General features: G+C 40.4%; 2 protein-coding genes and 2 pseudogenes across 2 annotated transcripts; 1 reads left to right on the top strand and 3 right to left on the bottom strand.

The window, feature by feature from the left end:
- Positions 1-1049: 1049 nt before the first annotated feature.
- Positions 1050-2761, bottom strand: LOC147923908 (uncharacterized; annotated as a pseudogene).
- An 899-nt stretch (positions 2762-3660) lies between these two features.
- Positions 3661-5580, bottom strand: LOC147923907 (ethylene-responsive transcription factor ERF116 pseudogene; annotated as a pseudogene).
- A 773-nt stretch (positions 5581-6353) lies between these two features.
- LOC147923905 (tetraketide alpha-pyrone reductase 2-like) lies at positions 6354-11978 on the top strand. The gene is made up of 4 exons (XM_087496569.1): positions 6354-6393; positions 6583-6764; positions 6842-7030; positions 9079-11978. The coding sequence occupies exons 1-4, from the start codon at positions 6354-6356 to the stop codon at positions 9169-9171; spliced, it is 504 nt and encodes a 167-aa protein (XP_087352695.1). The 3' UTR covers positions 9172-11978.
- On the bottom strand, positions 10285-11484 carry LOC147923906 (uncharacterized). The gene is made up of 3 exons (XM_087496568.1): positions 11134-11484; positions 10818-10937; positions 10285-10602 (listed from the first exon to the last, which is right to left on the bottom strand). Exons 1-3 carry the CDS (start codon positions 11482-11484, stop codon positions 10285-10287), a joined length of 789 nt encoding a protein of 262 aa, XP_087352694.1.
- Positions 11979-12441: the final 463 nt, after the last annotated feature.

The raw sequence follows: 12441 nt of genomic DNA, 5'->3' as shown, positions 1-12441 counted from the left end.
GAAGACACCCAAGTCACCACAGCGAGGAAGTGTACTTTTTCCATACTCCGGGTTTTTCCCAATGGGTTTACCGGAGAGGTTTTAACGAGGCATGGAGCTTGGTGCACAACGCCTAAGGCTTAGTTGCTTCTTGCACAAGGCCAAGGCGGTTATCTCTTTTCTCTCTTATTTTGGTTTAATTTGAACTCAAGGAATATTCCTCTTTTGGTTCCTTTTCTTTTAAACGTTGGAGAGTTTGTGGCTAGCGTGTTAGTCAAAAGGTGGTGACGTGTTTTTATTGCAAATAGAACACGTCAAAGGACGATGTGCGGATCAAGATGAATCCGCGTGTCCTTAAGCCCCTACCTAAACCTTACTATTTAAACTCCTCTTAACCCTTGTTCCTCCTCCAGACTTGAATGAAATTAAACCTTATCTCAAGAGAGATTCTTGACTTGTCTCCATCCTCTCATTAGACTAATCCGGGATTACCTAAGTGAGAGAACCCTAGCAAGATTCAAACCGGGTTTGATCTTGTTAGCGACCGTATCAAGAGAAGAACCAACCCTCTTGTGTTGTCATTCGATCCATTCATCCCCACCTCACTTCGTTTCCACCTATTTCCCTTCGCCACCTCAAGTTCTCTTCCACCAGTTCTTGAGTTATCCATCGTTCCATCTCAACCCGAGTTCACCGACGTTTCCACCGCATCCGTTCAAACCGATCACTATCGCAACCATCTATCTGTACAGCCAGTTCGAATCTTGTTGACCGAAATCCTAAACGGCTCATTTGAATCACCTCAAACTCTGTTTCCCTCGTTTGTTTCTTCCGTAGATCCGAAGCCAAGATCCTTTGCCGAGGAAAGTTTCACCGATCAAAACTTGACCGAGAGTTCGAACCGTGATCGAGCCGCTACCGCGTCTTCGGGTCACATCATCCTTGGTCGAATGACAGCATTCCGAAGCATCGCAGCACACTGTCGCTCAATCTCATCTTTTAGCAAATGTGGATAACGATACGGCCTCACCGCTACAGGGTTTGCACCGTGATTTAGACGGATTCGATGATCACATTGTTGTTGGTAACCCCGTGGGACTGACAATCAAATCCTGATATTCCACTAGCAACTTAGCCAACTTTTCACACGTAGTTGGAGCACTAACCGGTTGCAATAGTGTGGACGCCGCAGGCTGAAGTAGTACTTGGTGGCTCTCAACAACCCCATTAGTGGTAAATATTTTGGGTTCTTCTCCAAACCAACTGTCTAACTCCTCTTCTGCATTTCCAATAGCATGTAAGGAAACCCCTTGTTCTGACTTCGCGGGAGTTTCACGGTGCCACTTAACGAGATTATCATCATGTTCAAATTCGATTGTACGGGCTGGACCATCCCATATGACACGCCCAAGAGCGTTGAGCCATCGAATACCAAGCACTACATTAAATCCTCCGAGAGGTATTGCAAAGCAATCCGTGACGAAATAGTGTCCTTGTACCACCATAGGAAGCCCCTTGCAAAACCCGTCAACTGGACAGTTTCCACCATCGGCCAAAGACACCATCCGGCCTGGTCTTCGTTGTATGGGAATGCCCAGTTCCTCCGCAACACTGCTTTTGATAAAATTATGGGTGCTGTCTGTGTCTAATAGCACCCATCCAGTCCCCTTTGCAATTTCCGCATTCACCTGAAAGGTGCTCCCTGTTTTATCGCCCTTCATGGCATGAAGAGAGATCTCCATATCGCCCTCCTCACATGAGTCATCCGTAGAGTCCTCGTCATCGTCAATGGTCTTTATATGGAACAAAATTGGATGACATTTGTGTCCCGGAGTAAACACTTCGTCACAATTAAAACAAATTCCTTTTTCTCTCCTTTTGGCCATCTCCGAGCTGGTTAATTTTTTGTAAATTTTCTTTTTCGGTAGTGGTCCTTGTCCTTCTTGTTTTGGAACCAGCGTCTCTCCCTCTTTAGCCCCAGTAAATCCACGAGCTCCCATAGTAGGTCGAGTTGTTGGTGTCACAAAACGTGATGGAGGAGCCAGATGTCCGCCAAACTTACGTGTCCGTCTATCCCCTTCAATCTTATACTCATTGTCCCTTGCATATTCCATAGCTTCAAAGATTGTTTCGGGGCGGAGATACTCGACCTCTTTCCGCAAACTGTCTGTTAATTCCGCACAGAACTGCCAAAGCTGTTGATCTCCAGTCAAACGTGTTTGTCGTCCCAAGCATACCTCGAACTGGTTGCAGTATTCATCTACTTTTCCTGTATGTCGAAGGTTACATAATTCTCCCACTGGGTTGACAGAATCTGCCTTGCCAAACCTACTCTTGCAGACACGTTTGAACTCGGCCCACCCAATACGATGTACAACGAGTCTGCGTAAATTTTGATGCCAATGGTAGGCTTGACCGGTTAGCACAAAGCTTGCTTGTCTGACTTTAGCATCGTCGTTGAAATTCTCTGATGTTCAAAGTAATCTTCACATTTTTGTAACCATTCCACGGCATTAGTGGTACCATCGTATGGAGGAAATTCAATTTTGGAAGGTACTACCGTGAAACCAGCTGACCCCAACTTGTCTCCCATACCTTTCCTAAACTCAGATTGATCACTAGGAAGGAAATCAGAACCAACACCTTCGGCTCTTTCTCCAATCTCTCGTACCTTCCAGTCACCACCTCCATCAATTCGTCGGTGCCCTTGCTCTCTTCCCACAGAACGTCGTGCCCAAGGTCCCCCTGAGTAAGAGGGTTGATGTCCATAGGTTGCGTTCATCTTAGAGGCTGACCCTATACCCTCTCTTTTTTCATCCTGCGTGGTGGTAAACTGGTCTTCCACCACGTTTTTCTTGCTGGGTTGAACAACCACACCTTTACGACCCTCTTATGTTTTCGTTTGGTTCTTGCTGGGTTGAACAACCACACTTTCACGACCCTCCTTTGTTTTCTTGTGGACTGTATTTGCCATGGCGAGGGTGTGCTCACATAACTCTTCTTGATTTGCCACCGTCGACGCTATCACCGCTTGTTGTATCGTGACTATCTTTTGGATAGATCCCAGCGTTTCTCCCATGGGATCCATCCTCTCCTCAAAGTCCCGCTTCATGTCTCTTAGCTCTTGTGTCAAATCCCCCAATGCTTTCACGACCTGCAACTTGAGCAGCTAAAGCTTCGTTATCTCCCATGGTTTTGTTTGGCTCTGATACCAAGTTGTTATGAGCCAAAGCCTTAGCCTTAGCTCTAGTAGTAGCACCTGTAGTTTATAACTCAAGAACAAAGAGAACAAAGAGAATTGAAAGCTTAACTTTCCTTTAACCCAAGCCTCTTTCTAGAGAATTAGATTAATTTTTTGGAAGATGATTTCTTATTGATCTTTGAGTCTCCTTATATAGGAAAACCCTTACAACCGACTTATGCTAAATAAGTTAAAATACCAAAAACTTAGTTCAACAATAAAAGGAAATCTTAATAACCGACTAACAAGAGGCTTTGGGCTTCTTTATTTGGTAAGTAATCCCAAAGCGTGTATCAAATATAAAGACTGAAGAAAGTGAAACCAACATCTAAATCGTGAGCAAATCACTCCCTTAGGACTGCTCTAAAAGAAAATGAAAAATCCAAAGGAGAGCAGACCGCAAGGATTATACTTTCTAGCTTCTTCATCATGGCTATGGGAAACAGAAAACAAAGCTAACAAGTTGTAAACTAGGCCGAGCTTTCGCAGTATGTTGTCTTGATAGAAATTGACTCTTATTCTTCGAAAGCAATGTTGAGAGGCGGCACGAGTTGATCAGCATAGGCAAACTTCAAATCACCAAACTCGAGTTCCATATCAGTGAAATCACAGTCAGGTAGCTCACTTGGAACGCTGTTTTCAAACCCGCTGATGTTGATATCCTTATCGAGCAAAGAGTAATCATCCAGCAGATGGTCAAAGTCGGCATTAAGGAAGCGCTCAAAGTCTAGTCCCGCATCATTTGCACCAGAAACCATAATATCCTCTTCTGCTGATAAGAAGCTCTTATCAGGGATTTGCAGAACCGAAAAGTCGAAATTGGCAAACACTTCCTTGGCAGAATCACCAGACGCAGCAACATCTTTGTTCAGAGACGTCTTTTCTTCAGACAAAATCATCAACACTGACACAAGAAACAGAAGCAGAAGCAGGAGAACGCAAGCACTGGCTAGTCACTGATACAACCGATGAAGAAACAGAAGAACGAGAAGAGACAAATGCATCATACTCAACCTTCTTGTCAACATAAGCCTTCTCAGCTTCTTCGTACTCCTAGTAGAGAGTGGAGCTACGTATGGTTTTCTTGTGGGAATTAATGTTTAGCTGTTTTTTATGGCTTTAAAAATTATTGCATCCGAAGGCGATATCTCCAAAACCGCCTCATATCACTGCCTGAATATCGTTAGTGGGAATGTGGGATACAATAGCAATGATATTGATTGGTATTACGTTGACGTATCATCGTCTAATCATTTATGTTAAACTCTCCACCAAAGTGAGAGACAATAGTATTCTTGGTGTGGACTATATATACCATCCACGTGTAGACGATTCTAATATGAAACAATGGTCCTTCATAACTACATACGGATAATGGATAAATAATACATAACAAAATCAATGGGGTGTCGGACCAACCAGCCGCTAAGGCGCTAACCATATATTTTTTAATTAAAGTTAATACATACACGGCAACTTTTTAACTACGTGACAGTTTGGTATTTATAATCTTTCATTTACAGGATTTTTAACTAATCTTCCTGCAGGATTGCTTTCTGTTGGGTTGTTTATTCTTATTTGTTGGTTTTAATGTTAAGGCGGTTGGGGATGTTGACGATTGTTATTTCTACTTTCGGCATTGGTACTTTTGTTCCTTGTAGTAGTTACTTGATAAACAACTTACAAAATGACATACTAGATACATTGCAAATTGTTAGGAAAGATATATATGTTCCAACGGAGGACAAGCATCACATTTTTCCTTCAACTTTCCTTTGTGTTAATTTCGGATTCACTCAACAAAGCTTTGCCTAAAGAAAATGTTGGACAAGAAAGAGACTTATTTTCGTTTTTTTTTTTTGAATTTAATGTTAAATTATATTCAAAAGAAAAATAAACGTTTTACAAAGTTTCTGTAGATAAAAAACTTTAAAACATTTTGAAGTAAGAACTTTCAAAATGTGATGCTTCCACGAGAAAACTTGAATGGATGTGCTTTGATCTCCTTGAAGTGTGCTTAGACGGTTGCGGACGTACTTGTCGATCTGCTTAATGAGTTGCTATGCCCTCAATGGGTGTTCACCGTGTCGTCTCCCATTCCTTTCTCTCCAAAGTGAGTAAATGGTAGTTTTAAAAGCATATCCCAGAATGAAACGTAACGTTTTGTCAAGAGCATTACCCGCAAGAAGAGTGAGAACTTCTGGCCAGTGACTTGTGTAGTTGTCCGCGAGGAGCTTTTTCACTAACCCTTCCCACACCAACTGTGAATAAGGACACTCAAAGAAAAGGTGATCTCTCGTCTCTAACGAGTGGTTGCAGAAAATACAACTTACGTTAGCCTGAGGATACCAGTGCTGCATTTTATCTCCTGTTGCGACTCTGTTCTTGAAAATCAACCAGGTAAGGAAAGCATATTTTCGTTCTTTTTTTATTCCTATCGATCTTTGTCTCTGTTTCCCATAAACTAAACCATCTTGTAATAAAGACTCGTAAAAGAAAACATCTTCGATATGCTATTGTTAACTTTTTGCCTAAGAAAATAATTTACTCAGATTGAATCATAAAACGTTATAAACAGTGTTATATCAATATGAAATACACTAAATAGAATTTAATAGTATATTTCAGATAGGTTACTCATTTTTTTATACAATTTTCTTTTTAATAGCTTGTGTTTTCCTAATTTTGTTCATTGTCTTTCTCAAATTATATCAGTTCAAATTATTTGTTTAAATATTTCACTACTAAGAAGATATATATATATATATATATATATATATATATATATATATATATATTCGATTCTCCCTTCGTTTTGTTACCCTACCAAATATGTAGTCCAATGCTTCATCAGTTAAATTATCATATTTCATAAACCTCTTTTGAGACTTAGAAAAGCCCAAAGTTGGTTCATTAGCTTTGCTTCAAGCCCAAGGCTAATATAATGTTAGAGTTATACTAATCCAATTTATAACGTAAACAACTACAGTATTATTCAAAGACTACAAAAAAGGTCAAACATAAACTAGATTAACCCGGATTGGACATCATCTGAAATCCAAAAAAAAAAAAAAATTAGAGGATATAATCGCATGATCTAGTCTGTCAATACACCAAATCAGAGCCTAATAAAATGGCAGAGTACTTGGTAACTGGAGGAACAAGCTTTATAGGCTATAAATTATAGCCTCTCACGTCATCAAGGCACTTCTCGAATCGGGTCATTCCGTAAGAACAACTGTTAGAGACTCAGGCATTAATTTTTTTGACAAAGATTCTCAGGTTTTTGCTCCAACAGTTTTTTCTTTTTTTTCTTATGGATTCTTGATTTTTTTTTTTTTTTTTTGTATCTTGCGGTCAAGAAGATGAAGAAAAGGTTGGTTTCTTGTGGGAGTTAAAAGGAGCAAAAGAAAGGTTGAAGATCTTTGAAGCCGATCTAACGGTAGAAGGAAGCTTTGACGAAGCTGTCAACGGTGTTGATGGAGTCTTTCACATCGCATCCCGAGTTTCTGTTGCCACCGTTGGTGTAGACAACAACAATATGGTCAGACCACATTTCATTTTTTCGTTTTGAGACCATTTTTCATTGAAACTTGCTTGATTTTTATTTTTATTACTTAGGAGAAATTTGATCCTGATCGAAGTGGAATAATGAATGTGATGAACTCTTGTGCAAAGTCAAGAAATACTGTGAAGAGGATTGTTCTCACATCTTCTTCAACCACAATACGGTACCGTTTTGACGCTACACAAGTCTCTCCACTCAACGAATCGCATTGGAGTGATCTTGAATACTGCAAACACTTCAAAGTGAGAAACTTTCCTCATTGTCAAGATTGGGAAATTCATTTTCTGATTGTGAATGTCTGAAAAATGTTATGTAGATTTGGTATGGTTACGCAAAGACTTTAGGGGAGAAAGAAGCTTGGAAGATAGCAGCTGAGAAGAAGCTAAACATAGTTGTCATGATCCATAGACTCTTATATTTATAGGTTTCTAATTTTCCTAAACCTATTAGAATTAACATATTACAACTTATTAATCTTAGGAATTTTTCCTTTTTCCTATTCTATCTCTTTTGACAACTTCCTAGGAGATAGCTTCTTCCACAAGTTGGAATTATCCAACATTCTCCCCCTTAATTCCAACTTGAACTCCGGGTGCTTCAATCTCTTGTACTCCGATCAGATTCCTCATTTCTCTGAACTTGATTCTCGCTAGTGGCTTAGTAAGGATGTCCGCCTTCTGTTCCTCATCAGGAACATGCTCCACTTCTATCTGATCATTCTCCACACTCTCACGAATGAAATGATACTTTGTGAGTATGTGCTTACTCCTTCCATGAAACACTGGATTCTTACTTAGAGATATGGCTGACTTGTTGTCAATCCTTAGTAAGATCTTCTCATCTAGACTAAGTATTTCTCTTAGCAGCTCCTTCAACCATATGGATTGCTTTGCTGCTTATGTAGCTGCCATAAACTCAGATTCACATGATGACATCGCCACTGTGTGTTGTTTATGTGAGGTCCAAGTGATTAATGATGAACCAAGATAGAACACATGACCTCCCGTACATCTTCCATCATTGATATCGGCTTTGTAACTGCTGTCGATGTATCCAATAACCTTACTCAACCCATCTCGCTTGTAGAACAAGCCTAAGTTGGTGGTTCCTTTCACATACCTTAACAAATGTTTGAGAGCTTGTCCGTGTACCTCTCTCGGATTCTGCATATACCGGCTTAAGACTCCTACAGCAAAAGCCAAATCGGGTCGTGTATGAAGCAAATATCTCAAACATCCAATTGTTCTTCTATATCTTGTGGCATCAATCTTAGGTTGTTTCTCAGCCTTTGATATCTCCATACCAGGCTCCATTGGTATGTGAGCTGAGTTACACGAATCCATCTTAGTATCGACAAGAATACCTTGAGCATAACCTTCTTGTTTTATCCTTATCCCATCTGCTCCTTGTACTATTTCAATACCAAGATAGTATGTCAATATTCCGAGGTCTGACATCTCAAACTCTCTTGACATATCCCTTTTGAACTGATCAATGACTCTTTGTGAAGTTCCTGTCACAAACAAGTCATCAACATAGATTGCCACTACCAATCTTTCTTTCTTGTCGCTCTTGAGATACACAATAGGCTCCTTTATGCATCTCTTAAAACTCATCTTCTTCAGAACATGATCAAGCTTCACGTTCCAAGCTCTTGGAGCTTGACGTAGACCATACAACGCCTTATGTAGTCTGTACACTCGATCCTCTTGTCCTCTCTTAACAAAGCCTTTGGGTTGGCACACATAAACCAGCTCGTTTAAGTCACCATTCAAGAATGCTGTTTTCACATCAAGGTGATGAATCTCCCATCCCTTTGAAGCTGCGATAGCAATGAGTAGTCGAATAGTTTCCATTCGTGCTACAGGTGCAAACGCTTCTTCAAAGTCCACTCCTTGTTGTTGTACATAACCTTTTGCTACAAGTCTCGCTTTGAACTTGTTCAATGATCCATCCGCTTTCTTCTTGATTTTATACACCCACTTCAACCATATTAGTTTAACACCATCCGGCTTCTCAACTAGCTCCCACGTTTTATTTCTAGCGATAGACTCCAGCTCAGCCTTCATCGCTTCAACCCATTCTTGCAAACTTAATGCTTCACAAACAGACTCTGGTTCACCATCTATGGTAAGTAGAAGTTGTTCACTCTCTAGTTCAGCTAGTAGAACATAATCATTGAGGTATCGAGGTTTGTTGATAACATGTCCATATCTTGTGACAACTTGCTGATTTTCACCTACTTGATCCATGTTTTGTTCATCTTCTATCTCTTCTTCTTGGTTTGCAGGTTCTTGATCCGGTTCATGATGCTCGACATTGTCATCGTGATTGTTCTCATCTTCGTTTCCTTCTTCTACAAACCCACCACGAGATAGTTTAAACCTTCCTGGTTCTCCATTGACTTGGTTTTCTGCAGTCGACCAATCCCAAACTTTTGTCTCGTCAAACACGACGTCTCTGCTTACAAACACTTTCCTTTTAACTGGATCATATAACCTATAAGCTTTTGAACCTGGTTCTGTCCCTAGATTGATCAAAGTTCTCGACCTATCATCCAACTTTTTAAGATGTGGTCCAATGATCTTAGCATAAGCAACACAGCCAAACACTCGTAGATGCTCGATGTTAGGCTTTTTCGTCGTGAAACTTTCATATGGAGTCTGACCCGTTAAAGCTTTGGTAGGAACTCGATTGATCAGATATGTTGAATGACGTACGGCCTCTCCCCATAGTTCATTCGGCAGTTTCATAGCCTTAAGCAAGCTCCTCGTCATTTCCATTAATGTACGGTTTCTTCTTTCAACTACACCATTTTGTTGAGGAGTATATGGTGCAGTTAGATGTCTAGAGACTCCACTTCCTTAACAGAACCGGTTAAACTCAAGTGAGGTAAACTCTCCTCCCCTATCGGTGCGAAAGGTTTTGATAGACAGTCCAGTCTGCTTCTCAATTCCTTCTTTAAACCTTTTAAACCGATCGAAAGCCTCGCTTTTCTCCTTCAATAGCATTGACCACATGTATCTCGAAAAATCACTAATAAGGACAAAGACATACCGGTTGTTAGCTGGTGTTGGTGGAGAGATCGGTCCACACAAATCACCATGAATCAGCTCCAAAGCTTGAGGTGCTCGAAAAGATGTTGTAGTAGGAAACACAGCTCTGGTCTGTTTACCGACTAAACATGCAGTGCACACATTCTTCTCATGAACAGATTGTGGCATTCCAACAACCATACCTTGTCTTACCATGTTGTTCATTACTCCAACGCTCACATGTCCCAGCCGTGCATGCCATGTTAGAGTAGTGTCATTATCTTGGATATAAAGACACTTAGGATACTCAACCTCCATTGGCGTCTTGTACAAACGGTTTGATGATCTCGTGACTCTTACTAACAATCGCCCAGCAGGATCGCTTAAAGTTAACATGTCTCCCTTCATGTTCACTTCACATCCAAATTCAGTTGCTTGTCCTAGACTGATAATGTTTTGCTTCAAGTCGGGAATGTAGTAAATCTCCTTGAGTGATCGCCTCTCACCCGTTTTTCCCACAAATAGTCAAATACAATTGATCCCTTTCCAACAATGTTGACAAACGAACCATCACCAAACTTAACCTTCCCTGTGATGCTCATATCTAGGCTAGAAAATAATTCTTTCTTTCCCGTCATGTGGTTGCTAGCACCGTTGTCAAGATACCATATACTCTCATTGTTAGTATCATAGTTCTTGGGAAACACCTTATCCTCATTCAAGAACACCACCTCATGAACGTAAAGTGCATCAGCTTCATGAGTTTCATTCAGATTTGTCTATTGATGTGCAACTTATTTCGCTTGACATGAAGATGCGTAGTGACCTGGTTTATCACATCTCCAACAAATTATTTTAGATAGATCTTTCTTCTGGTTTTTATTCTGGTTTTGGTTCTGGTTCTGTACTAGCTCTGTAGTATCTCCTCCACGATTCTGGCCATTGAACCTTCCTAGTCCCCTGCCTCTGCCAGAACTATCTCCACTGTAGTTACCACGACCAAAACCACCTCGACCATATCCACCACGACCATATCCTCCTCAACTACTTCCTCTTCGACCATAACCTCCTCTGTTATAGCCTCCTCTGTTTCCTTGATATCCACCGTAGTTTCCTTGATTGTTTGAATTAGAGAACATAAGTTTTGCTTGGTCTTCACTCCGGGTCTCCTCCCCTACACGCTCTTCATAAGCTTTTATACGACCAAATATGTCTCCAAATCTGGTTTTCTTTAAGTCTAAGACTTGTTCCAACGATGCAACGATATGAATATATTTGTGTCTTGGGAGTCCTTGTAAGAACTTCTTTACCAGCTTTGATTCTTCAATGATTTCTCCCAAAGAGGCTGACTGCGATGCTAGGCCTGAGATCTTGCCAGCAAAATCATCAACGGAGTCGGTATCATTCATCGTTACCCGATAAAGATCCGCAAGTAGGGTTTGAAGCCTTGCTTCCTTCACACGTTCCGCACCTTGGTGACTTGCTCGTATGGCTTCCCATAGGGTTTTAGCCGTACCTTGATCTCCAACTTGCAAGATGAGTGACTCGGGGATGGATTGAAACAGAAGAGCAGTCGCCACGTCGTTCATCTTCTGATCGGTGGATCCAGGATCAATAGTCTCCCACACCTCGTTAACTCGAAGCGTGATTCTCATGCGCATCGACCAAACCGTATAGTTTGTCGATGTTAACATCGGACATTGGATGGACGGTGATCCAAGGTCCTTGGTTCACGGAGATGGATTCGAGTCGTCCCCCATACTTGGTTATGAAAAGCTTCTCCCTCACAACCTTGATCTGAGCTACAACCTTAGCTCTGATACCAAATCTAAGAACAAGAACTTGAAGAATAAGAACACCTCTCTTATTATTGATTTAGAAAACTCTCTCAAAAATTAAATATTTCTCTCAAGTCTTATGGAACACCTTTCCATAGACTCTTATATTTATAGGTTTCTAATTTTCCTAAACCTAGTAGAATTAACATATTACAACTTATTAATCTTAGGAACTTTTCTTTTTTCCTATTCTTTCTCTTTTGGCAACTTCCTAGGAGATAGCTTCTTCCACAAGTTGGAATTATCCAACATAGTTTTTGTACATTGACTCTGTGTAACGACTTCTTGATAACAAACATGAAACATTGCAATATCAATCGTCGGAAGCCAATTTTTTTTTTCTAAATCACTCAAAGATATAGCATAAGCTTGGTAGTAATCTTCTAGGCTGAAGGGTAGATATCAAAGGGTAACATGTGCGTAATCGAAAACATAACCCAGCGTACCGCTGTTCCGGATGAGCGAATAATTATGTTTTCATCTTAGCCTTCACTCATATAACAAAAGTGGTCCACAATTTGGGGTGTAAAACAAAGATTGGTAATTATCGTTTAAGATTCCAAATCACAATAATTCAAATAGAGAAACATATATAAATAATAGAATATAGATGATAGGTACATGCAACTATAGAGCCATCAGCCATGTTATGATGTACATTTTATTTTCTCCTTGCTCATCCTTCTATGCGATCAGACAAAATAATTCAAAAACGACAATAGTCAATTTTTTCCCTCAATATATAAGTGATCCTTCTTAAAAAAATATCAAACTCCACGA

The sequence above is a fragment of the Camelina sativa genome, chromosome 17 (assembly GCF_030686135.1).
Source record: "Camelina sativa cultivar CO46 ecotype springtype chromosome 17, ASM3068613v1".
Taxonomy (NCBI): Eukaryota; Viridiplantae; Streptophyta; class Magnoliopsida; order Brassicales; family Brassicaceae; genus Camelina; species Camelina sativa.
Note: the sequence above shows the minus strand (reverse complement) of the source record. Positions and strands in the feature narration are given on the sequence as shown.

Excerpts from the sequence above, each read along its gene's own strand:
- LOC147923905 (XM_087496569.1), top strand. The coding sequence starts at position 6,354 with ATGGCAGAGTACTTGGTAACTGGAGGAACAAGCTTTATAG. Across the intron at positions 6,394-6,582 it reads TGGAGGAACAAGCTTTATAG|AAGATGAAGAAAAGGTTGGT; the intron begins GCTATAAATTAT and ends CTTGCGGTCAAG. Across the intron at positions 6,765-6,841 it reads GTGTAGACAACAACAATATG|GAGAAATTTGATCCTGATCG; the intron begins GTCAGACCACAT and ends TTTATTACTTAG.
- LOC147923906 (XM_087496568.1), bottom strand. The coding sequence starts at position 11,484 with ATGCGCATGAGAATCACGCTTCGAGTTAACGAGGTGTGGGAGACTATT. Across the intron at positions 10,938-11,133 it reads TCATTGAAGAATCAAAGCTG|GAAACTACGGTGGATATCAA; the intron begins GTAAAGAAGTTC and ends CAAACAATCAAG. Across the intron at positions 10,603-10,817 it reads TCGAGGTGGTTTTGGTCGTG|ACAAATCTGAATGAAACTCA; the intron begins GTAACTACAGTG and ends GCACATCAATAG.